Here is a 26323-nt window from a genome sequence, read left to right as displayed (position 1 = left end):
AGTCATTTTCAAAAGGTGAGTGTCTAGTACCATACATGCCCTTAGATCCTCTCCAAATTATTTTTTTACCTCACATTGCTGTTTTAAATGTTTTTTTCCTCCTCTTCTGTTGAACTGAGGAAAGATGAAAACTTGATCCACCTCAAACAAGCAGCAGTGACAAAAGGTTTATGAAGTGCTGTCAAGTGCACAGACCAAATCAATGGGGAAAGTCTGAAATTATTTTTCTCAAATTTCTTTCACCTTAAGTATAGCTTATAACAAAAGGCTCAGAAAGCAATATTCAGGCAGAAGTGCCTCGCTTCAGCTGATGGTGTCTCTGAAGAGTTCAGAAGTAAATTACAAAAATAATGATTGCTTTCATTAAGATGCTTCAGCTGTGGAAGCAAATGCGTTGGAGTTACACGCTTTCGCTAGAGCTGTAGATGCACAAATCATTTTTGGGATCAGACTGACAAATCATTTAATCACAGAAAGCCAACATATCTTTGTGCTGGTTATGATCAGTGTCTTAGAGTCAGCATACATCTTGACTGGGTGTTTATCATTTCACTGAAGTAGCATAGACCCTTCAGAACCTGTGCAGAGTGGTCACAGCATGCTGACTCCTCTTGTATCCTATGGATTCTCTTGAGGGCAGTATGTAGGAAACATTGTTATGACTTATTTTGTAGATATCAAATATTTATAGCATCAGTGCACAGAATTGCTGACTTGACATTTTATGCCAGCTTATAGCAAGAGGAGAACTTTTTTAAAGTGTAGTAACATGTGAATAACTGTGCGTATGTGTGAATAAATGTTAGGCCGCTTTCCACAAGAGTAAAGTGATTTTTTTTTTTTCTTATTATTATTAAACAACAAAGTTGTTAATGCCTTGATGTTGGGTCAGCATTTTGTCCTTAGTTGTTTGCGTCCTCGTAACATACAGCTTCAGACCTTGAAAATGCATACAATTATCTTGAAAAAGATCCTCATGTTCGTGTTGAGATCAACAGACTTTTTGTTCTGGTTTTATGTGTTTTATAGAAATAAAGATTTTGTTTCTCTCTGAAGAACTATGTGACTTTACGTCCTGATGCTGCCCCTGAGAACTGATGGAGAAGTCTGCCCAGAGGTGCATATAGTAGGTCCTAGTTTTGTCGGAAGGATCATTTAAAAATAAATCAGCAGTCAAAATGTCCCGTAGTTCAGACTCATAAGGCCCTGGAAGAGTAACAGTGAAATTAGTATTTTCACCCCTTGTAAGCTTCCTTTTGATGTCTGAGTTCAGTTAGGAGCTCCTTGCTCATTCATGCAGGCCTCTTGCTGTGTTTGCTTGATTTCTTATTTGTCAGGATGGACCTTTCTTGAGCTTGGAGGAGGGGATGCCTGAATATCAACCAGCTTTCCTGGACCCCTCTTCTCTCCAGAGCCATATCCCATGGAGTTCTTTTAAACAGATCTCTGAAGAAGATGGTCTCTACTCTCCTGAAAGCCAAGGCTGTGGTCTTGCTTTCTGCCCTGCTCCCTCTTCTCAGGATCCTCAAGCCCATCACCTCATGGTTACTGCAGCCAAGGCTGCCTCTGACTTTCCCATCTGTTGCCAGTTCTTTGTAAGTACAAGGTCCAGTGGAACACCTTTCCTTGTTGCTTCTGTGATCATTTGTGTTGGGAAGTTGTTGTTAATGCATTCCACAAGTCTGCTAGATTACTTGAGGGCTGCTGTGTTGTCCTTCTAGCAGATATTGGTGTGGTTGAAGTCCCCCATGAGGACCAGGGTCTGAACATGAGGGTTATTCTGGTTGTTTGAAGAAGGCGTTATCTCCTTCTTCATGATCAGGAGGTCTATAGCAGATACCCAGTACAGTGACACCCATCCCTGGCAAAGCTCCATGCACTCCAGCTGCTCTCTCACATATTGGGCAAGTCCCCCTCCTGGCCTTCCCATGCTGTCCTTCCTGAAGAGCCTGTCACAGCACTCCAGTCATGTAACTGCACAGAGACTTCTAGCTCCTCCTGATTGTTCCCCATGCTGCCTGCATTAGTGCAGAGGTGTTTCAGAAAGCCACCAGAGTATGCTGAGTCCCCAGAGCAGGCTTGAGAGCTTTCCACATAAGACTGTTCCATGTTGTTACTGTTGTCTTTTGAACAAAATGTTCTGTAAAGTATAGAGATGTACGTTAGTAGTCCTGAAACAAATGACAGAAGTTTTTCAAGCCAGTATCCTTTGTTGGGCATGTTTATTTTTCCTACGTTTTGATTTGGTTTTAATTTATGATCAACATTAAAGGAAATATGGGATTGTTTTTCTGTGTAATCAATTTACTACTAGCCCTTAGGAAATTAATGAAGAAAGCTCCCAAATGACTCCATTTAGATGTACATTGGATGGTGAACATGGCTTCCTCTGTTTTGCTGGTTTATCTTGGTTGTAATTTTCAAAGAGCAGTGTTGGGTGTTTTGGGTTTTTTTTGAAAGATGTCTAATTAATCAACATGATTTTAATACAAAGAAATGAAAGGGAGCTCTAAAAAAAGATGGTTTGCTTTCTCTTAGATGTAATAAACCAGTTTGCAATCTGTCTATTAATTTATTTTGGGTTTAATATCAATCCATCTGTGCTTTTTTGAGTTGTTGCTACTAAACAAAAAGGTATCAATGAAATATTTATATATGAGCATCTGGCAACCAGTTGCTGACTTGTGAGAAATCTCAGGTCAGAAAAGTTATTAGTGGCAGCCTGCAAGGAGGGGTGCACTGACATGGCAGTGCCAATGATGTTCTAGTCCCAATAGGAATGGATAATACATGTTGTCAATCACTAGACCTAGAAAAGTAAGTATGGAATACATAATGGGGGAACAATAAGGGAGAACAGAGGAAAGTAGCACAGTTTTACGTGTTGTCTTATATTTAGTACTGGCAATATAGTTGTGTTGGAAAATGCTCCTGTATTTTCAATGACTTCATGATTAATGATTATTTGTAGTCCCTCTTCTTTGTAGAAGCACTCCTATCTCACAACTGACGTAACTGGAATCAGGATTGAGTCCACTGGTTTTAAAATCACTGTTTACTACACATAAGGACATAAGTATTGTTTCTCCTTGTTTCTGAACATTTACCTGTACATGCTCAGTGTACAGCGCACAGTCCTAGTTCTGCTGAAATGCCTGAACGTAGGGGAAAATATTATTTGGTGACTGTAACTCTTTCCTAAATACTATTAGTGTGTTATTGATTTAATCTGAAATGTAAAGCCAGACTGTTTAGACTTCCTAAATCGGGGGGGGGGGGGGTAAAATCTGTTCCTACTATGCAAGTTGTCCAAGACAACTTTGTCTGTGGTGTATGTGGTTGTTTCTCTTTGCTTTTTTTTTGTGTGCAAGGTTGCATTGCCAACGTTTAAGATAGTGGAAAGTGAAGATAAAAGCCTTAGCTAATCCTATCTGACTGAAGGTACTTTATAATTTCATCATACCTGCCCCTTCACTGATTTGAGGTAAATGACACTAGAGGAAGTTTTTTCTCCATTGCCATAGGTCAAGGAAGAGGAAACGGGACTGTTCGTTATTTCTATTGCATACACAAATGCCTCAGAACACATGATCTAAAGGCAGTTGGTGCTTCCAAGAGCAATGGGCTTTGATTCCTCTTCACTTTACAGAAACTGTAGCCACAAAATGTACAGATAGGCTGAAAATTGCTGTCATTTGCTTTTGATGGTGTCTCCTACCCATGCTGCCAAAGGGTAAATCATAACACTGGGCATTGGAGAAACAATTCCTCTGATTCAGGGGAAGAGTGGAATGATGGGGAGTAGGAAGATGGTGCAGGGATTGAGTTCTGACAGCGTGGCAGGCTGGGCTTCTTGGCAGCAGATGGCATTAAAATGTCAGAGCATTAAAATATGCATGTCAGGAATAGGATTTGGCATGTAAGAGGTAATTATTTCACAGAAAAGTGATATTTCTATGAAACAGATTCTGAGAGGATTTAGGATGGTTGCTGCTGTAATTAGCTATGTTAGGCTTATCGCCCTGTCTTTCAGCCCGGGCAGGAGACTGCCACAACCACTTTAGTTAACAGACTCTCAATTATTTAAATAAAGGCACAAATGAATCTTCCAATCCTACCTTTCTGATCTGGGAAAGGAAAACCTTCTTTGCTTGGAAAAGGTCTCCAGAAAGTCTCTTTCCAAGTTATTCAAGAGCTGCTCTGAAATAGGTTCCTATTGATCATTTTAGGTAAGAGTATTCTCCTCAGCTGATGTCCAGCATCTTTGCACCATTTGCTGTTACAGCAGGACCATCTATTTTCCTGGTCCTCAAAGATGAAAAAACCCACTCTCTAAGAATGGGGTTCATATATTTTGCTTCAGTATTCTGCTAACGTCTGGATTCTGCAATCCTGGTAAATCATACAGGCTGGCCAGTAAAGTACTATATTGAGAGAAATGTGTTGCTTTTATCTTATAAAAACAGTGGATAAGCACTGTGTGCTGAGTCTTCGCTGTCTGTGTTCCTGGATGCTTTATTTACATATTACCCAAACTGATGGGCCTACTGAGTATTGTAGTAATGGGTGTCTGTGTGTGAAGGTGAAAGTACTCTGTAACATGTTACCTATAGATGCAATATCTGCTTTACTTAGTTGCTTATAGATGTTCTTTTTTCTAACACAGCACACCGAAGGCCATGAGTTTGCATCTGAATCTAAACCATATTTTTGGCTGTGAATCCTCATCTCAAATAGGTGCCATGGGACAGTTTTGTGTCAGGAACACTTAGCTCTGGTGTCCATTTTTCAGCAGCCTGGCTGTTAAACTCTGTTCATCCATCCTCCTGGTGCTTAATTCATCCTATATATTATTATAGCTCTTTAGACCATCTTGTGTGTCTCCTCCCTAAACCCTTGTTTTGAGCCAGAATTCCTGTATGACAAGGCCAGTGTACTGGCCTGTGTAACTATCTTCTGGACAAAGAAACATGAAAAGCTGATAGGGTCCCCTTGTCCAAACATTCCCAGCTACTGTGGATGCTCCAAAAGAATTCTGTAGGATTCATAAGTTGATTTAGGAATTTTTCTACTGCCAGGTCTTGTATTACTTGGTTACTTTTAGTTTTAGGATCTCAATCCATTAATTACTTGTAACATTAGTAATTTAAAACCTCTCATTGTATCCTAAAGAAGGTAGCTTCTAAGCAGATCACTGCATTAGCCTGTGCTACTTTAACTTAGTGTTCATACCAGTTACTTTTGCTACGAACTGTATACATAACTGAAGCTGAGGGTGAAACTTTCATTGTCTTTCACTTCCTTTACAGCTGTTTGTCTTAAACTATCTGGGAAGTCCTCCAATGACCAGTTTTCCTTTGGTCATTGGTGGACCCTCTCCTTGTTTGCCCAGCAACTTGCACAAAAAGGGAAGTTCAATCACTACAATGCAGCAACCACTGTGAGAAAAGGTGAAGAAATCGCTGACATGATGTTTGCCTGCTCCCTAGGTAATTACACTGAATTCAAGCTCAGATTGCTCTGGCTTGGCCCTTGAAGTTTTTATGGTATATATCAAAGACTGTGATGAAAGATATCTATCTTTCAGGTGAAGGACGTTTTAAATGTGACTGTGTTGTGAAGCATGTATGTAAATGTGGTATGCGTTTTTTTTATAATTATCCTTCCTTTTCTTAGACTTTTCAAAAAAACTGCATATGTACACTGTAACTGGAGATACCTATTAAGTACCTTACCCTGAGTTTAGGAACTGTAGGTTCAATATCCTACTTTTTGAGGTGTTTCTATAAAATAAATACCTGAAATTCTTAATGTTGAAATAAGTAGGCTATTTTCACTTAGCCACTTACTAGTTACATAACATTTTGTCCCAATCATATTTTTCTGGTACAACACTAAAATTTTCTAACATCTTGTTTGTAGTGTGTACATCTAACAAATAGATCTGTAGAAAATGAAGGTTTTGATTGTGGAAAAAAAAATAGCATTACACCATGTTTAGATGATACCTGATAGAGAATTCTAGATAGCCAAACATTATCATCTTATACCTCCTTGCTGTCAATCCCAAATTTTTCCTGAGATTTCTCACAGGTTTTGAGGCTTTTTGCCTGAAAAATGAAAACTGCTCATGAAAACTACTGAAAATTGCTGCAAATTACATTTTTGTATCTTTGCACCTGAGCTGACTTTTCTGTTGCAGTGCAGTCTCTCTTTAAGTTGTTTTTGTAGCTTGTGTTCTTCTGGTAGCCATGCTCTCTCTGTCTCTTAAAACAATTTTAACTCTTTAGCATAACCTTTTCTGTTAGGTGCATTTAAGGGTTTGGAATTTTGAGGGTTATGGGTAAGTTTACTTTGTCTCTTTAAAACATCTATTCATGATATCTTTGCCTTTCTCTTTTTCTCATTCTTAGTCAGCTGGGTTTTTTCTAGCCTTTATCATTTCTACCACTCTAAACTTTTGTTTTTGCTGCTTCAGTTAGCCTGCTTAGTGCTGTGGTGCCCTTATCTAGCCACTGTCTCAAAATAGTTCTCGATGATAATGATAAAAAAAAAAATCAATAGTAGCAGCATGACCAGTAATTCTAGCTAATTACAGTGTCTGCTTCCTGTCAATCAGCCCTACCCTGCATTCTTCCAAGTCTGTTTTCTTACTGTCCAGAAGTCGGTCTCCTTAACTCCTGTGTAGGTAGCTGGAGCAGACATAGCACTGATGGACAGCATACGTGGCATTGCAGCTGTCCTGGAAGCATTTGTTACATCCCTGTGTTTCCACAATGTCCTATGGGAAGTGTTCCTGTATCCTGACGGAACAATTCAAGGTTTCTCTAAAATTATCTGTGTTGAGTAATATATATACATCCAGTGCATATGGAAGCACTGAAAATGTAAACTAGGCTCCATACGGTTTATACAGGTTGTTCACTGTACTCAGTGCAGTGGCTTGTTTGGGTGGGATAATGGGGGCAAGCTCGGCTCACTTTGTCAGCAGACGGTGTTTCACATGTTTTCCTGCCTCCAGAGTGAGTGGTTTAGACCCAGTTACAAATTATTAACAATTGGTTTTACCCCTGGAAGGGTGACTTTGAAGATGGTTCTTATAATCCCTACAATGGATTGATTTAGGTTGTTTACAACCTCCTTGTCATCTTTGTTTTTTTTCTCTGGTGACATAGTATGTTTGTAGGCTGTCATTATGCAAAGTTTCATATCTATAGATGTCATCCCTATTTTCATACATAGTTACAGAAGTATAATGGGTAATATAATAAGCAATTTCCTTCTTTGGTGCAGTCGAGTACTCGCACATACAACTCAAGTGTCAGGGGAGGACAGGACAGTATTTGGAGCTGGATTCTAGGGCAACACTGCTTGATTTTGTATAGGTTGTTTTGGGTTTTGTTTTGTGTTTGTCCCCCCCCCCAATTGCTTTTTGTACTGTGCAGATAGTCTCTAGCTTAGCTATCTTCAGCAGCACAATGTAGTATGCCCCTGAAACGCTATTGTTATGTTCAGAGAGTGCTCTGTCTCTTATAACTTTTGTTGCTGAGAAACTTCTGTTGTTCCTAGATAGAGTGCCATGGTGCGATGATGTACATCGAATGGTCCAGTTGGCACTGAATAATGTGGGGTTTTTTCACTACTGTGGGCCACTATAACACAGGAAAACTAATCTGCATTCTCTATACTTCTGCCCTATGAAGTACTAATGAAGCTCAAGATTTGGGCCCTGTGGGGCTCAGACACCCAAAAGATTTCTTTGTGAGGATCTAGAAGGCAGATCAGGGTCAGTAACCCTAATCCTCAAGGGTAATGAGTCCTCCTACATGCAGGTTAAAGATGATCTTTTCAGGAGTTTATTCTGTCTGGTAATACAGCCCATGATTTTGTAGTGAGCACCTACCCAAACTAAGAGCCATGGTATCACCTTTTAGTCCATAGGCAGAGCAGGGTTCTCAAACCTTACTTACTTCATTTTCAGATGCACTTTGAAAAATGTATGCACTTTCTCCCTCCATGCCATACTGCTATGCTGTATTGCACAAATGTTTTCCCCTCTGTGATGAGTGAATAAACCACAGAATATGGTGGGTTTTGTTTTGTTTTTAAAATAGTACCAGAATGCTTTCAGATGATGTAGTGATGCAGATAGGATAAGCATTATTATAGAACAAGCAAAAATGTGATTTGACAAGCACAGACTGTTTCAAATAAAATACAGAACACTTACCAGTGCCTGAAAATAACTTTGGAACAACCAAGAAATCTTTTTGATATCATTTTGAATAGATATACTGTCCTGGATCACACATGACATGCAGAGGATAAACAGTATGTTAAGATGACATTCAATGTAACTTTCCTGTCCGGGTGGAATAAGTAGAAAGAATGGAATCTGCATTTTTAACCATTACAGTTATGACAAGTCTTCTTTTGTTTACCTCTGTCTGATTTGATATGGCTTTCCATGTATGTATTTCATGCAGACAAAGTATGGGAAGTGTTACTGAACCCTACTGAGAGAATGTGGACCAGCTGAACCGTATTAGATCAGATCGTATATTTTAAAGGTATTTTCCTATGAATTTTAAGTGATTGCAACATAATATTTTACCTACCTTGAAAGCAACTCTCCCTTCCCAAGTACACAGAAGGAAAGAGTATCTTTTTAGAAAAGTAATGAGAAACTTATTAAAAACAATCTTTAACATCAGACACATCAGTACAGAATTCATAAGCAAGCTGAAGGGTCTAGAGAATAAAGGACTACTAGCTGTGTTCTTTCTGTATGTTCTTTCAGTCATGAAGAGATACATATTTGTACATTAATAATAACAACACTTTATACTTAAACCACTTGATAATTTCCAGGTGCTGCACAGATTTTAATTAGTGTCTCGCCTTGCTTCCAGTCAGCTCATTCTCACTAAGTCAGAACACATTATTCCTTGGTATGCAATGTTTCAGCATAATCAAATTTCAGCTTGCAAACAGTCTAAAAATCTGTTCTTTGTAGTGTACAAGCAGTTCCTAAGACTTACACATGGCAAGGTCACTTGCATTTGAATAATTATGATATAATTTGAAAACATGATTAGCATCTGGGCAGTAAAACAATTTCCATCGTTATCAGTCAAATGGCAAATTTCTAAGATACGCTTAATTTCTGTCTCTCATTCCTTCTTCAGCTCTGCTTTAATTTTCATAAATTGAGTCTTGTATTTTAGTTGCATAGGAAGAAAAAGATGCTGAAAAGGAACAAAAAGCATGGTGGTTTTGTTCCCTTCTTGCAGTTCATTTCTACATAGATTTCTTTTCATGATCTTTCCCCTGCTTCTGCAGACCTGCTTATGAAAACAAGAAGTAGGGTGCTTGCAAATAGTGCCAACACAGTTAGCTAGATCCTTATCTGTGTTTGCTTTGAAGCATATGTGTTATATCACTTGGCTATTAGATGAAGCTGATCCCAATGCAGTGTAGCAGGGGTTAAAACTTTGGGTTTATGTAAAATGGTTTTGGGATTCTGTTTAGTCATGTTTTATCTGTTATTAATGTCTGAATCATAATAACTTAAGAAAACCTAGAATTTGAAGGTGAAAATGTCAAGCAATTATTTTCTTACTGTAATACAGCTCATGGTCATGCTTGACAGCTTGAATATTTTGCATACTTGATCATTTCTTGTCAGCAGCAAACATAAATGAGAGATACTGGTTCATGCCTACCTGTGGACTGGGCAAGTGCTGTCTGTAAAATATTCTCTTCTTTCCCCTTGGCCTTCTTTTTCTCTCTCACCTGTGCATGCGAAAATCCACACTGAGTTAGCTGAATGATAGCTGTGGGGGTACAGACTGTGCTCCTTAGTGCTCTAATAAGCCCAGTACAGCATTACCTGGCAGTAAGCTATTAAGTCTTCCTCAGAAACGAAACCAGGATAGCATTGTAAAATCCCACCCAGGGCTTGCTGATTTCCTGCCAAAGCATGAGAGATGGTAAGCATTGAGCCAGGAACGCTGGATATTGTGTTGAGGATGATAGAGCTTCACTGTTCAAGTCACGATATTATCCTAGTTTGTGGCCCTTTTGGGAAGCAGAGATGGGAGAGTTGAATACTTTGCACTACGTGTTGGATCAGTGTGTGTTCTCTATATTTGGACAGGTAATCCTGAGGGGGTTTGGTTTTTGAGAGAATCCTCTAGGCATAGTAACTAAGAGACAAATTTGCAGCATGGAAAATGTTGGAAAAAATACTGTGTGTAGTCCAGGAGCCTGTAAGAAACAGGAAAAGTGGTCAGTGTTAGTTACTACTAATTTGAAAAGAGAGTGAATATATAAATCGAAAGCTTTTTGGATCACTTTAAAGTGTTTGGGTTCTACATGTTGTTTAAGTACATGCCTGATGTTAAGCATGTACATACTGTCCCAATTAAGCAAGACAGTTAGGTCTATGCCTAACATGGGATCAGCAGAGTTTAAATATGCCATCGCTATGTACTTACATCTCTTGCCTTGTCTTGTTCATTCACATAATGGCTTTCAGAGACAGTAACAGCAGAACAGTATTTTGTACTATAATGATTTTGTCTGAACTGGCAAAATGTTAAATGTAAGTAGCATTATCATCTAGAAAATTCTGAAACATGGACAGGACAGGCTTGTCTTACATGTCAAGCACTCTGTACAGGCTGCTGCCTGATGTTGGATGCTGTCTGCAGCCAGTCTTCCTCAGACTGACACAGCTGTGTGGTATCATTGATCCTTGCAGGATTATGTGCAGAAAGATAAGATACTTGGATTCAGAAAAAGGTTCTTTGCTGCTTTATTTCTTGCTATAAGGAACATGGAAAGAGAACACTTTCTTAATTACTGCATCAAAATGACTAGACTAGAATTGGTACTGAAATAATGCTGAAATGTTGATTTTTAGTATTGCACTTCAATTTTGACTAGAACAGGGCTGGAGTGGATCAGGTGCTGTTAATAGATTACATAGTAAACGGGTGATGCAGTCCATTTCTTTATCTTGTTTGCACCCAGTGCAAAAAACCTCAAGAGGCAGGAATCAAGCCTGCATGGTGTAAGACTTCTTTGCCTCTTTTCTAGCAGGCTAACATAAAATAATCAGTGTACTTGTGTCATACTGCCAACCAGGCTCTTTCCTGCAGTGGTCTGAGTGGTGTTACAGCTTGTCAAGCACCAGTGGTTGGTACTTTTGTTGTCCTTTTCTCTCTCTTTCTTGAATGGTGGACACAGCCTGTATTTCCTTTGTCTTTGAAGCATACAAAAAGTATTTGATATATGTTTTGTTCACAAAACCAAAGATTGGTCATAAAGATATTTTCTTGATAACCTTACCTTTCAAAAATTCTGAGTTAAAATGGAAAAGCACGGTGGCTTTTTGTATTGCTATTCTTTAGAAAGTGAAAAAGCATAGGAAATGTGGCTGAAAGATGGAGAAGAATGTCCTTGCTATTGATTTAAACTCTACCTACTCAGCAAACCAAGAGCCATAGGAATCACAGCTAGGGTTCCTTCACAGAATGTACTGATATTTAATATTGAACTCTGTTAACCAGGTTAAAAAATGGTGCATGATAACTAAGACCAGGTTTTTCTTGCACAGATACAGCTAGCTAAGAAAAATATCCTGTGCAAAGATCCTGTTGATCACAGGGGCTATTGTTAAGAAATGTATATTTCAGAACTAGAATTGAGTCTAAAACTCCATTTACAATTTAAATTTTGCCTGTGCTCACTTTTGTCCACTCTGTTCTTGTCACAATAGGAACTAAAAATCACCTGCTGTTCTGAATGGCAGCAGCCCCACCTAAAATCCTTAACCTTCTGCCGGTAGTGGATGCTTTAAAGGTTTTAACACCAGCTGTTACAGTTGGCTTTATGCTGTCCCCTGTAGCTTTAAAGGGATGTTGGAGCTCGCTTAAATGAGTCTGTGATCGGATCCTTTGACTTCCAACCTTACTGCTTCCTCATCATGCCAGGCAGGAGCAGAAAAGCCATTACCTATTGGGATCTCAGGAGTAGCTCCAGCAGTTTGTGCTTCCCAGCTCAGAGGAGAGGTGATGAGGGAGTGAGGGAACAACGGCTGTCCAAGAGGAATTACCTCAGGAGGCTGTGTCATAGGCTTAACTTATCCCATAAAGGCACAGAAAAGAGTCTGAGATATAGAGACAAGTGTTTGTATGTTTGTTCTTTAAATAAAATTTGATCTTAACACTGATACCTCACAGCTTAGCTGCAACGTTAGTACTGTGCATGTGCTCAGAAAAAGATTCAAATGGCAGGCTTGATGTTAAGGACTGCAGTTTAGTTTGCACTATATTTTCTTGATGGTCTCTCCACTTTATGGAGATAATTACTTCTCAATCAATATGCAAGTAAAAATATCAATAGATCATGGAAGCATAGTAAGAGTTCTCATACAGGAATGCTTAGATTAAAACTGGACAGCCAGGTCATAATTATGTGCAGCTATTCTGCCCAGCATATAAGACAAGAAAATCATTGTATCTTGCATGTAGTATCAGGTTTTTGTAATAAAGAATTTTTAATGTAGGAAACATTGTTTTTAACATTAAAATGGAAATCCTTTAATGTGTATACTCCGGAAATTGAACAAACTGAAGTAACATTCAAATTGGAAGAAATATCTGTCAAGTTCACTCTGATAAATCCAATCTCTAGACTATGTTAGTGGTGAAAGAATTAATTTTTGTCTTGCTGCTCTGCTAAATGTATGCTTTGCTTCATGAACCCCATCCTTGCATCCACAAACCCCACAAAACATGCAAGCATCCAGCTGAAGCATTTGTGTGAATACATGCTGAAAAAGAAATATAAATGCACAATTATTCAATAATTTTTTTCTCTTGAAATAGCAATGAGTTGTCACATCATCTCTGTAACTATGGTCAAGAAATCTTTCTGATTCTTCAGTCCTCAAATATTGGAAAGGCTTGATTTGGCTAATTTTAGGGGTAGAGCAGAGGAGGCTTGGTGCAAAAGGTAGTTGGCAATGAAAACGAGCACAGAACCCAGATCCCTATCCATCTGAAACTGATAAAAACAATCTTGCTGGCAATAAAAGAAAATACGGTCTGGCCTTTTCTCTTATGAGCAAATAAACTGATCTTAGTTATCACTGTCCCAAAAAATCCAGTGCTCACCTTGGTAATTGGTGCATATGCATCAACAGAACACTTGCATTTTCCCTTTGTCTTAGGAATAACCTAGCAATATGAACTAATGATTTGGGTATCTGGTGAAGTGTTCGTAGCCATTAATCATCTTTCATGTGTTTTAGCCAGCAGTTTCAGCCTGTTACTGTCTCTATGCTAGTGAATCTGCTCTGAACTATCACATTATTTAATTTCTTTTCTACAGTTTTAAAGTGTACAGAGTAGAATGGAGACTGAGGAAATCATAGACTTGCCAGATGGTCATGAAGAGGGGATGGAGTGGGCTGCTGTTGTGGTACTGAGGGCACTTTAGTTTATAGAAAAAGTTGAGAAACACAAATGAAGAAGGCTAGCATCACTAATAATCAAATGGGTGAGCAAGTATAAATGAGAATGTATCATTTTACAGCCACTCAACTTCACATTAATTCTCACTGAATGTCAGTAAACAGTACTGTAGAGATGGATCATCATTATCAATCTCTGCAGTGGTGCTGTTAAACAAAGTATTTGCAATGTAAATGGAAGATGTTCAGGACATCGCCAACACACTTGACCCCAGACAATTGTATTTGACTTTTTGGTATGCAAGAATTCTGTCCATATGGCTATGCTCTGCCACTGTATGAGCTCATAATTGAGAATTGTGAGTTTTAGGTAAAAGCTGGGGGAGAATGGGAGACTCCTCCTTAACCTGGCTGAGCATTTCTAGGCTACTTCAGGGCAAACAGTCAAATCACTGGTGAGGGTGCACCTGAAATTCAGGTTCCTTTTCATTGCCTCTTAGCTTTTGGTTTCAGCCAGGAGCCGATGGATGCCTAGTAGTCATGTAAATGCCATACTCCTGCATCCTTCCTTCTCAACTTTCAAAGCTAAACCATGGCTATGCTACCATGATGTTCTTTAGATTCCTGTTTAGACTTTAACTTGGTTTTAGTTGAGGTTTTTCAGGGAAAACATGCCAATTTGGTGGTGGTGTTTCTGTTTAACTCTTTGAAGCTATGTGCTATTTCTTAGCTGGTTAGTCTCAAGTACTAAGGATGGTGTGAGTGCAAGCTGCTGTTTCATAGTCTCTTCCTAAGCACCACCAGGAATTTATTAAGCAGTTCCTAAGCTGTGTGGGGTTTTCTTGCTCCTGCGTGGTTCCCCCCACTTTTGAGGAAAGAAAAGGAGTTTGTTTGCTTTTCACGGTCTGTTGAAATCTCAAGAAGCAGAAGACAGGAGAAACAATCACTGGTGATCCAATGTGTCAACCAGATGCTTCCTTGAATACCTTTCAGAGCAGTTCATGAAGGCACACCAACTGGAGTGCTGCTGACAGTCTTAACGGTCTTTAACCTGTTTTCTACCTTTTCTGGCCTACATTTGTACTTCCCAGTTAAAACCAGTTTTGTTGATTGATTGTCTTGGGGCTTTTTGTGAAGATCAATGCAGAGAAGTCATTCTTTTACCAATCATTATTTGTTCTCTTTCTAACAAACAGGCTACCCTTAGACAACTGGGCAGGTATACTGCTAAGTGTTGTAGGAGGCTAAGAAGATTTATGGTACATTTTCTACTTACTTTTCTGTGATACCCTATCTTTTTTTTTCCTGACAAGCTTTTACTGTTCCTTTTTCCTTGAGCATGCAGCTTCCCACCACCACCCCTCCCCATTTCTTCCCCTCCTTACACATATATTTAAATTTCTGGCTGTAGCTACAGCATTTCTTACTCAAGTATTACCTTTGCACTGGGACATTTTGTTGCTGTGTGTTTAGAACTTACTGGTTTGTTTAGCTCTGGTCCCCCGTCACTGCTGACTTCACAGGAACTGACATTTCCCACTTAAGTTTTTATCTGGATTGAACCATGTTCCTGACTGGTGTTAGAGTGTGTCTATGCTTTCTTTACAAATGAGAAAAAAAATGAGATCATCATTATTTAAGGGTGCTGCTTCAAGAAAAGCAAATATTTTGCTTCACTCTGCTTAATTAAATTTGATATTCATTCTCACTTATATAACAATTAGGCAATGTCAATTTGGGCTGATAAATAGGGATTGTATTCTGTCAGAGAGGATTTAACTCTACTGGTGTTTGAAGGGTTTTTGACACAGGCTGGAGAGTGTATAGAAGTCCTCTAGTGTGGAAGGTGCTGTATAATCTTAAGTCACCTCAGCTTTGCCTAGACATCTCAATGACTTGGCTGTATTTTAAAAATAGTCTTTCCCAGAACTGCAGACAGTATATTCTAAGAAATGTGAACTCATGAGAGCTGAGTGAATTACTCAGCTTGGAATAATGTCAGAAGTCTAACTCTTCAAACTTTGTGCACGTGGAACTTGGAGGAATGTGTAATGCTACTCAATATTTAAGCAGATACATTGATATTCATCAAGTTTCCTGCAACACTTAAGCAATATCTCCTCTTTATTTCTGCTTTTCATTAATTACATGCCTTCACTTTTGTTTCAGCGGTGCATTTGAAGTACATCTTGTTGACGTTGGTTTATAATCTGAACGTTGTAATGCTTACAGAATCTTCACTGACTTTGGAACTTTGGATCTTGAACATTATTCTGGTCTCTCAAAAATTTTTATTTCTGATGTACCAAGTGAAAGTCTTCTGACGCCTTGATTTCTGCTTGTCTATAGAATTATACAGCCCAGTGAGGCAAAGATATTGCAAGGTTTGGTGAAACTGCTCCGTGGTCTGTGGATACTAACAAAGCCCTTTCACATGCATCTGTACAAAGTGATATATAAATGCAAAAGAATCATCAAGCTCTGCACAAAAGGATCTGTGAAGATTAAACAATCTTTTCTGCTACCTAGCAAATTGCAGAGGGCTGTTTAACTGTATCACCTTGTCTCTAAGCAAAAATATTTTAATAAGGAAAATAATACAGGTTCTATTGTAGTGACTAACATTTCATGCACTCCTTTGGCAGAGGCATGCTGGAAAAGGTAGCTGTTAAGTAGACAATGATGAGTGTATTTTAAACATCTGAATCCACAGATGTGGATGGATCTGCATTTTGGCTGATGTACCTGGCATACTAAGATTAGCAGGATGGCTAAATAGCTTGTGTTTACACCTATGGAATTTAAAGTGGCTTTTGGGGGCAGGGCAGGGAGATGTAGTCCTTCATTCCTGGCATGGTCAAAGCAACAAATGACACATACTTAACAGTTTTTCACTAACTGAACCACAGATAGTTCGATATGTACAGACACACAGGAAGAATTGGTCTCTGCTGCTTTAGCTGTAGTTGAAAACTACTATAAAACGTGCTGTTGTGAATGCAAACTTACAGTGAGAGGGGAGATGGCAAGGGAAGAGACTTGCTGCAGAGGGTTTATTTGTGTGGGAAAATTACGCCTATTCAGCCAGCCTCTGGTGCAGATTTGCAGAACTCTGAATTTCGAGCTGGGACCTCCAGTGTCAGAGTCAGGAGAAGTAAAGAAAATGAGGAAAAGAAATTAATTCTTTTGTTCATGGTGTTGCTTGTGTGTTTTGTCTAATGATTCTTTAGGGCACAGTGAGCAATTCCTGGTGCAGAAAGCAGGACTGGGATCTCTGTTTCTCTCTGGGTAATGCTCTAGCCACAGACTTGTTTTTTCTTGCATATTCACTCTCTGAATCTCATTTTCTTTTCTGCCTGGTGGCAGCCTGGTAACAGACAGCTGGAGCACTCCTCTGGGAGACAAGATATGTCGGTCTCCTTGGCAAAGAACCTGACCTCTACCATTTTATAAGCAAAGAGTGACAGTGCTATTAATAGATCTCTCCTCCAGCCAGGTTTTCAAAGAAGTATAGCCTGATTGCTGTGCTTCGTGCTGAGCTTGGATATTATCAGCACATGGTAGGTGTATTGTGAGTATCAGGAATGAATTGGGCCCCTGAGGGGAGTTAAGTTCAGAACAGCTTCAGGGAGCTCTGTGAACTCTACCTGGGAGGTGGTGCCTGCTTCCTGGCTCCATCAGCCAGCTGGGGACACAGCCCCCTCCTGCCCAGTCGCTGAGCTGTAGGCACGTAACTCTAGGTTGTTTTGGCAATAACATACAGGCTTCTACCGTCAGCAAAAAGGTTGGGGCCCTGGTTTGGACTTAGTGATTTAACCAGTCTTTTGGTGCTTTGGTCATCTGGAACCTCTTCTATTTCCATTGCAATCAAAGGCAGTTGACTGGTAGTTTTGCGTTTGATTGCAAGCAGGCAGGGTTTCTTTTTTCCCTAGATGTGGCCGTGAGAAAACTAAACACAGTGGTCCACCAGTAATGAAACCTTTTCTATTAAAAGGATGTATTATGATTTAGATTAAAATTTCATTTGAAATAAAAGAATCTCTTTGAAAACATGAGCTTCCTTGGAAGAGTGAATTCAGAATGATTTGTTCAGTATTCCCCAATTATCTGCCCTTTGACATATGGACTTGACTCAGATCTTTTTATGTGTTGAATGCAAAGGAAGAAAAATACATTAAACACTTTTCAGGCTTTTTTTAGTAGGAAACTGCATATTCAGTCTTTGCTGGGAAACATGCTAACAACTGCAAAGTGAACCAAAATTCAGGTCATATTTGTAAAGCCGAGTGTTCTTGCATATGAATATTCTCATTAATGCTTTGTAACCCAAATGGACTTAATTTCTCATTAAATATTTTTGTGGTAATTTAACAAGGCTTGCCTGGAGCCAGCATTAGCTTAAATATTTCAAAGGGTCTGCATTTGTCAAGATCTCTCTAAACATTGCATTAGGCTGGTGAGGTGAGAGAATCTTACGGAGCTTTAAAAGCTTTGCCAACAGCCCAGCAAAATTATTAGACCGTGTAAAAATATGAGTTTCACAGTAAGAACAAGGCTTAAGTCTCCTAATGGAAATTTTGCCAAATGGTATTCCACATACCTCTGGTTATTTTTTTTTTAATTTCTGGTGCAAATATGTGGGGCTCAGCCTTCAAAGTCTTGTTTACAGATGTTTCTGTGATTTAAAACAGATTTATTCATGTAGGACCCAGTCTTGCAAAGACTTACAGGTGTGCTTATCCACTCTGTGTAGCTCCATCCAAGTCAGTGATAGCTTGAACTGACATAACAGGAATTGTCAGAGCTTGCCCAGAAGTAAGAATTTGCAGAACTGGGCCTGAAATCCTTTCATTATGCAGTAGAAAAGAAGTTTGAAATCAATGATCTAAGGCCACAAAAAGAAAACCCAGGATTAAAAATAAATAAATTAAGTAAGCCCAACCCTAGTTCTAGAGGGAATTCCCCTCTAGTTCTCACCCTATATCCTGCCACACTTTTCATTACAATCAAATCTCTTTTGTGGTGACAATCCTTGGGATAACTTAGAAGCAGAATGCATGGTAACTTGGCTGTTTAAGTTTATCCTCAAAATTTTTCAGGCTCACATTGAGCATTGATTTTGTAACTAATGATGAAGAACTTTTTATTGACTTAAAATGTCATATTCTCCAGGCATAATGCTACCTGGATGAAACTTTGTATACATCTCCATAAATGGCCACCATCACTATACAGAACCTCAAGTGATTTCTGTTGTCGGCATATAAGATGGTAGACTTTATTATTGCTTTTGAAACTTTTACTGTGTTAGCTATGTAACAGTCCAACTCAAAACAGTATGGTTAACTCCTGAATGCTTTGAAATTTAGAGAGGTACTGGAATATTGAATGTGAACTATACCCTGAAATAAACCACAAAAAGCTCATAGATGTATTCCCAAGATATTTGCCATTACAAGCAAATTCACTTTTTTTTTTTTTAATTTACATTTCATCTGTTTCTGGATAAGACATTTCAAGGTCAATAGCTAAGGAGAGGGTAAGAAAAATCATGGATAGCATGCATCCTGCTGTATGGCCTTACTTCAAGAAGAAATTTAAGCACATGTTGAAGAAAGTCCCTAGACAGAACAGCATTTAGAGAGGTGCTTTACATGCACTTACTTCAAGATTTAAGTATGTTTAAAATTACATGCATGTGGAAGTAAGAGCAGTGTATTGAGGCCTCAAGGAGTAAAAGCCTTCAGAGTGATTCTTAACTGGTTGCAAGCGCTCTTCTTGGTGGTTTTCTAAATTTATCAGAGTAAAAACTTTGTAATGTAGATGCCATTAAAAGAAAAACAATGTGTTTTCCAAGGGAATGATTGTCAGAACTCTTATGATTGTTCCATAGATTATCACTTCCAGAAAACTAACAAAATGGGTATTGGATTTAAAAGTTATTCTCTGGAAGCAAATGCCACTTTTAAATACCTCAGCTATTATGTTTGTGTTTGCATTACTTCAGGGATTTAAATGGTACCATTTACATATTTTATCCAATTCTCTAATGTTCACTTAGTGAGTTAAAATTAAGATACATTGTGTAAATGGAACAGCTTGCTGGCTGTAGATAAGCTGATTTAAGCTACTGTAAGTGGGACTAAAAGTAAGGCACTTGGTTGTTCAGAAGACACATACACAGCATCTTTGCCTTGGGAGGGGAAGGCTGAGAATGTATGTTTAGTCATGTCAGATGTGTGTTCAAATAATTTTTACTATATAACATTCTCTCAATATTTATTTGTATTTATGTGCCTCAAATGCCCCTGCAGATGTTTTGGGATATTTAATATACATGGAGTTCTCTTCCCCCTTCTCTTCTCTCCAACTAATATGCACAACTTTTTCTTCTGACAAAATGAAGTGCTTTTCCTTGTTGTCATTAAGAGAGGTCTAGCCAGTCTAGGAATGGTTGGCAAAGCCTGGCCTGTGGCATTCACGAGCTTGTCTTTGACAGCCTGCCTAGAGATCTTCTCAGTTCTTTCACCTTCAAATTTCAACTTTGAAGTTTTGGCAGGGATTGATGTTTGATCCCCTAAGTTGATGTTTTATTTTTAAATACTGACCAAGCCTGCATTTTTTGATACTAAGCATCTTCCACAGGTCTAATCTTCCTGGCTGTAATTTTCATGGATCTTTACGGGGACCAGTATTGCCCATCCCTCTCAAATAACCTGGAGGGACATGACCAATTACTGTCCTCAAATCTACTTGCCTTAATATCCTTTCTCTTTGCAAAATACTTTGTTGCTTTCCTTCATTTATCTGTCTGGCTCACTGACGCCAAGTAACTGTTGAGTTTTCTTTTTCTGTGAGTATGTGAATTAAGATGAAGTTGTTGCACATTGGCACTACGTTTTTCAGCTAAGTCTGCCTTCCTTGCCCATCTACGGTAAATGTGTAATCTACTTATGAGCTATTAAGAAATTCTGCTATGAGGGTGTTCCTTTGAGTTGTGTTAGTCTGCCATGAGGACCCATGATTACTTTTATGTGCTAATAGTCCCTGAACTGGGGGTTTTGAGCTTCTTTGTGGATTTTCTGTGATTAGAGATGGGAATAGTCTTAAAAGCTGCATGGAAGCTTAAAATGAGATATTTATATAATGCTATTCTGCATATGGCGCAGCAGATCAGCATGCTGTACAGCAACCTCTCCGTCTGTGTAAATCCTGAGTTTCTAATCACAGTACAGAGGGCCTGTAGGATAGATTGCAGGTAAACGGTAGTATTGGTAAGAAGGAAAAAAGTTGGGAAGCAAGCAGATATGTAAGACATCAAATTGTAGTAGCCATTTCCCCTTAATCTCTCTCTCTCCCTGCCTCCCTCTGTCCCTCCTCATGGATTTTGTTAGTGAACTGGAGGACAGAACAGCTTCCCTAATGTACTGGAAGAGGCTCCTTTCCTTCCCCATACTGCTGCAGGGAGCAAGAGAGAGGCTGTGTGGGGCTTAGCTGTTGGCCAGGGTTAAACCACAACAAATCGTTAGTTACAAAGTGTGTGTTTGTGTTGTAAATGATAATACAGAAGTAATATGTTTCTTCTATCGTCTGGCTTAATAATACTATTCACTGGTTTATTCTCCCTCACACTTCAGTGTAAATGTAGCTTTCTGTAATCAAATGAGTACTCTTCTGTGTAAATACACAGGGAAAGTATTGAGAAATTAGATTCTAAACTACCACGATGCTGAAAAATAAGCAAAATGCATTTTTGCAATGATGAGGGCTCTTGTGGTGGTTCTTTTGCAAGACAATTTTGGTTATATCAGAGAGGACAAAGTGCCTGGCATGGAGCCAGGATCTGCCCCTGGCTGCATGCTGAGTTGCCTATTGCTTGTACGCAGGCCTGCCAATTTAAGAGTGTATGCATGTGGATATGATGTGCCCATGGATGATGAGGTAGCAAATATTTCTTTTTTTCCTGGTGTGTCTGTAATGTAATAATGTTTTTTTCATGAATTTTTCTGCATAAAAAAACCACAGGAACATACAGAATTGTTCTTAACACTGTTTGAGAGAAATGACTCGACATCCATCAGTCCTTTATACTTACTTTAAAATTGCCAGCGGGAACGCCCTGACAAGGGAAGGCAAGACCATGCAGTCTAAGGGCAGTTAGTGCCCTCGTGACAAAAAATGGCAGCCAGCCTTCTTTCCGTTTTCTTATGGTAGCTAGCAGGGAAGGAAAGAGGTGTTGCTTTTTGCTTTGCATTTCTCCTCTGGGCAAGGAGGCAGACTCTCCACAGTACTGGAGGGGAAGGTAGAAGGGTTACTAAAGATTATGTGACTCCTTTTGGTGTTTGTCCTTCTTCAGGTAGGTCTTCACAAAGATAACACAAGTCCATTTTCAGTTGCACAATTGCCATGGGCCTCACTAGGAGCTAAAACTTCACTGGCCCTGAACATTCATCAGAATTATGAGTTATTGCTGCTCAATTATCTAGCTGCTGCTGTTAAACACTAAAAATCAGAAAACAGCCTGTTTTTCTCTGCACAGTAATCTGAAAGCCGTTCAGGCCAAACTAAACTGAGCTGCGATTGCTAATGAACAAGCTGGTGCTGCTGGGCAGTTCCTGGCAATGCGGGTGCCCATAGAGGCTGCCTGTGCTGACAAGATGGCCGATGCCTATACAACGGGTCTGTCTCAGTGCAGGGAAAGGGACTGTATGGAAACCCAGAGCTACTTCTGCAGTAAAAGCTACCTTTTGTTCCGTGGATTCAACCCAGGACCCTATAAGGTCAGCAGAAATGTTTCCTTAGGGCTTAGAGTAAGGTCTCGTCACGGAGATGTGTCTCTGGTGTCTGGGTTACTTTTAAATGCTGCTTCAGTAAATGTACGACAGAGTGAGCATTGCTGAGAGTGGCAGGGCCGGCAGTATCCTGTGTCAGGCTCCTCTGGGTGAAGCCTTGCAAAACAAGGTACTGCCATGCTGACAGGGGCACGGAGGTGCTGCTCTCAGCATTGCGGTTTGTCGGCTGCAGAGCAGGGCTGCCAGCCCTCCCTCCTCCAGCCAGCCTGCGAGGGAAACTGGTAATGACAATGGGCCCTGCCTAAAAACATAAAGCAATCAGCCTTTAAAAAGGGAGAGGGAGGGTGTTGGGAAAGTATGCCCTAAGAAGGGATGATCTGCTTTGGTCTTTCATTTCTGTAGTCTTTTGCGTAGAAGGAATTTTTCCGAAGCAGTGGGGTCTGTGGCTCTGCTCTCCTCACCCTCTGTGCCAGAGCCCTGCAGGGGATCCCCCACGTTACAGACTGCCAAGATGTACTTCTCTGCTATTAGACTAATTGATTGCAATTGCAAGTATCTATTACTGCCACGCTGTTTCTTTATATATGTGAGGAGAAAAGACTAGACCCAAGAAAAACATAGAAAGGGGAGAGAGAAGAAAAAAAAAAGTAAATAAAAACTATTGATCTTAATTTCTGTTTATTTTCATATGCTTAGTAAAAGCACACTTATACTGAAAGTTACTACAAATGTAATCGGATGTTTCCTGTAGCAGGTTGAAGTAAAAAGGTGTATTGATGTTATGCTTAGAGAGAATTTGGAGCATTTGACAGTTGTTTTTTTTAACAACTTTTCTGTTTACCATTTAATTACTTTCATCAGTTTATTTTACCCCATTACCGTGTTTTCTTACTTCCTAAGATTAGGAATAAAGCATTATGTTAATTTCCCTTTAAAATATTTAAGCTAGTATTTATCTCTGAATGTAAAAACTGATCACCAGAGAGAAAAACTTCACTGCAAAAAATTTCTGTGAATTATCTTTGCAAGTAGGAATGGTCTCAAATATGAGTACAGTGCGTCATGTTGAAGGAATGACAGCTGAGGAGAACTGTCACCGGCAGTTCTCATATTCCACTTCTCCTCACTGGTACCCATGAACTGGATGGTGACTCTGTTGCCTGATGAGCTTCTTCAAAGTGTTGACAGGAATAGGTGCCTTTTTCAGATAAAGGCTGGCCACTGGCCATGCCTGACTTGGAAAATGCCACAAGTGGATGTAACTCTCTAGGCAGGAAGGAAGTGAAGTGACCCAGAAAACAGTGTCAGTTTTCAGAATCCCATTGCTTCTGGTATTTTTACTGAACAAGCACTGCTTTCTGGACACTTATAAGCATCAATTAAAGACTAAGGTTCTGACTCCTGGATTCAGTTTAAATTCAGAATATCATTGCATGCAGGGTCCTTCATATAGGCTTTGGGGAGTTTTTTAGTACGTGTGCTCTGAAGGTCATTAGGCAGACATGATCCTGAGAGTATAATACAAGAACCAGATAGGAAATATTTTCAGTTCATGTAATTTTTAATGAAAGATTTAAAAAGAAAGAAATTATAAGCTTTTAAAAATAAAACATGTTTGCATGTGTCTACATTTTGACAAATGGAAAACATTCTATGGGTTATGACTATGTATGACTTCATATAATGTTTTAAATTTTTTTAAGAGTCTTACAATTTAAATTCACAGGAAGATTGCATGTCATTTCTGTGTATATAAGTTGACTTACAACTACTGCAGTTTAAAAAAACCTGAATATTTCACTTCAGCAATTTTGAGAATATAGTTTATGCTGTATATTTGCCTAATGCAGAGTTCCCATGACCACAAAATTATCTTCTTGCCAAATGGTATATGCACATACTTCATGAAGTAGTGTACAGCTTTTCAGAAACCAGGGCAAGCTCTGTAAATAGAGAATGTTGGGTAATTATTCAAACTCTCTTTTATGCCAAAAAATAAAAAATTTGTTCTGTGGTGGATGTTTTTCTGAGATTTCCGTGAAATCTCTAATAACGTTGCTTATCTGTCATTTCACCTACAGGTACATTTATGTTCCGATGGGAGGATCTCAGTCCAGTCTGCTGGGAACACTCTTTTCCACAGCCCTCACTTTTGCCTTTGTAAGCTATTGGCATGGAGGACAGAGTTATCTGTGGTACTGGGGTGCACTTAATTGGCTTGGAGTAATTACAGAAAATGGCGTCAAGAGGATACTTTCTGTTTCGCTTATTCAAGAGTTAATCGTAAGTGGAATCTGTCTTCATTTCATGTTCTTATTTCCTGGCTCCATGCTCATCTGAAGTTCCTGGTTATTAATTTGGTTTAATCTAGATTGAAAGTTGTGGATAACAGATAAGAGTTAGCATTCCCTTGCCCACCCTCCAGTATTTGAGGTAAGCCATACAACTAGAATTTTGCAAAGTATCAGGAAAGCAAACACTGAAATATGCATGGTCCTAAAAGCTTCCTCTGCAGTCCTAGAGTAAGTGACTGCTTGTCATGTTGTATATGCCTGAACAGAAGCCAGTTTTAACATTTGTGTTCTGATTTCACTCAGGATGGCCTTAAAATATTAATCTTCGCTAAAATTAGGAGTGTATATTTCTAACCACGTGTTTCCTGGACAAATCCATGTGTAGCAGCTGCTTGCATCTGGGAACAAGTTTACACTGGGAAATTTTATGCCACTAAAGAGCCAAATAAAGAAAATACCCTCTTGCTTTGAAGACCTTATACTTTTGACCTTCATACTGTAATTTCCAAAGGACAAAATTCTTTGACATGCAATCATATGCAAAAAGCACTATTTTAATTGTGATGGTCATTTTAGTCTGCAGGTTTGCTCACTATTAAATCCTAAATCTTCTAATAACTGTTTGTAAGAACAAATAATTCTGATGGCTTGCTTCCTTAATAGTGATGAGCACACAGAATTTGTACTCCTATATAATGTTGTGGTGATGGTGACTCAGTCTGCAGCTTGATGAAGTCCTGATGCTCGAGTAATTATGCTTGTTCTTCATCCCACCCATCTCAATTTTCACTGTTGTGGCATCCCATGTGTGGCAACTAATACAGCTAAGTAATTTAGCAGCCAATAACAGCCAGTGCTACCTTATATCATCCAACTGTGAATTCACTGACAGTCTGGAAGCAGCTTTTTTCCTTCCTAGAGAATGAGTTTATCAGATCCATTAATCCTTCCTCTAGGGTGAAACTGAGCTTCACTATCTGACCAGCTGCATATGTTTGTCTCTGGACTGGAAGACAACATATTTGTTTAGGCATCCAGCTGTATGAGGAAATATAAGTGTAGGGGCTTTTTGTATTTGCTGTCACTGTATTAGAAATTTTAAAAGAACTCTTAAGGAATTAAGTGCTTAAATACCCTAGAAATGATAAGGACATGGCATTATGAAGGTGGGTTATATGTGTTGGATTAATTTCTAACATGTAGTTCTAATTATAGTTAACTGATGCTGGCAGTAGGGTTCTTTTTTTGCATAAATTAACTCCCTAACAATGAACAAAGTGCATTTTACCCCTTTCCTCCCCTTTGTTTTCATCCAGTGTTTTTAAAGGCCTATCCAATGTCTTCCATGTCTCCCTTGTTTTCCATTCCTGTTTGGAAACATGGCTGTAGACCTTCCTTAGAAGACACTTTCACATCTTCCTCTTAAATATTTCTGAAGCCAACATTTTTAATATGAATAGTTTTGGCATCTGAATTAGTGCATTAGGCAGATCTTGCTGCATTTGGTTATGGCTGAGTCATGCTTTGCCTTGTGCCTTGAAGGTTTCTCTACAACAACATGAGCTTCAGTCTTTGCAAACTACCCCTCATTGCTGTCTCCTCACTCTTCTAATAAACTTCCATTTTCTTCTTGAACACTGAGACTGGAGAGCAGACAAGTAGATGGACTTTGATCCTTCTTTATCAAGGGGTGGAGTGATGCGATATTCTCTAAGAGGTATCACTTACATTTAAAATGAAGTGCAAATTCCCTA

The 26323-nt window shown here is 39.1% G+C and overlaps 1 protein-coding gene across 4 annotated transcripts in view; it reads left to right on the top strand.

The window, feature by feature from the left end:
• Window positions 1-26323, top strand: part of HHAT (hedgehog acyltransferase) — a 169784-nt gene that overhangs the window by 58094 nt on the left and 85367 nt on the right. For all 4 annotated transcript variants that reach the window (XM_075042753.1, XM_075042751.1, XM_075042750.1 and 1 more), the window contains one exon: window positions 24357-24558. In XM_075042753.1, coding sequence (XP_074898854.1) covers window positions 24357-24558 — 202 coding nt within the window. The remainder of the gene's footprint in view (window positions 1-24356; window positions 24559-26323) is intronic.

The sequence above is a fragment of the Buteo buteo genome, chromosome 12 (genome assembly GCF_964188355.1).
Source record: "Buteo buteo chromosome 12, bButBut1.hap1.1, whole genome shotgun sequence".
Taxonomy (NCBI): Eukaryota; Metazoa; Chordata; class Aves; order Accipitriformes; family Accipitridae; genus Buteo; species Buteo buteo.
Note: the sequence above shows the minus strand (reverse complement) of the source record. Positions and strands in the feature narration are given on the sequence as shown.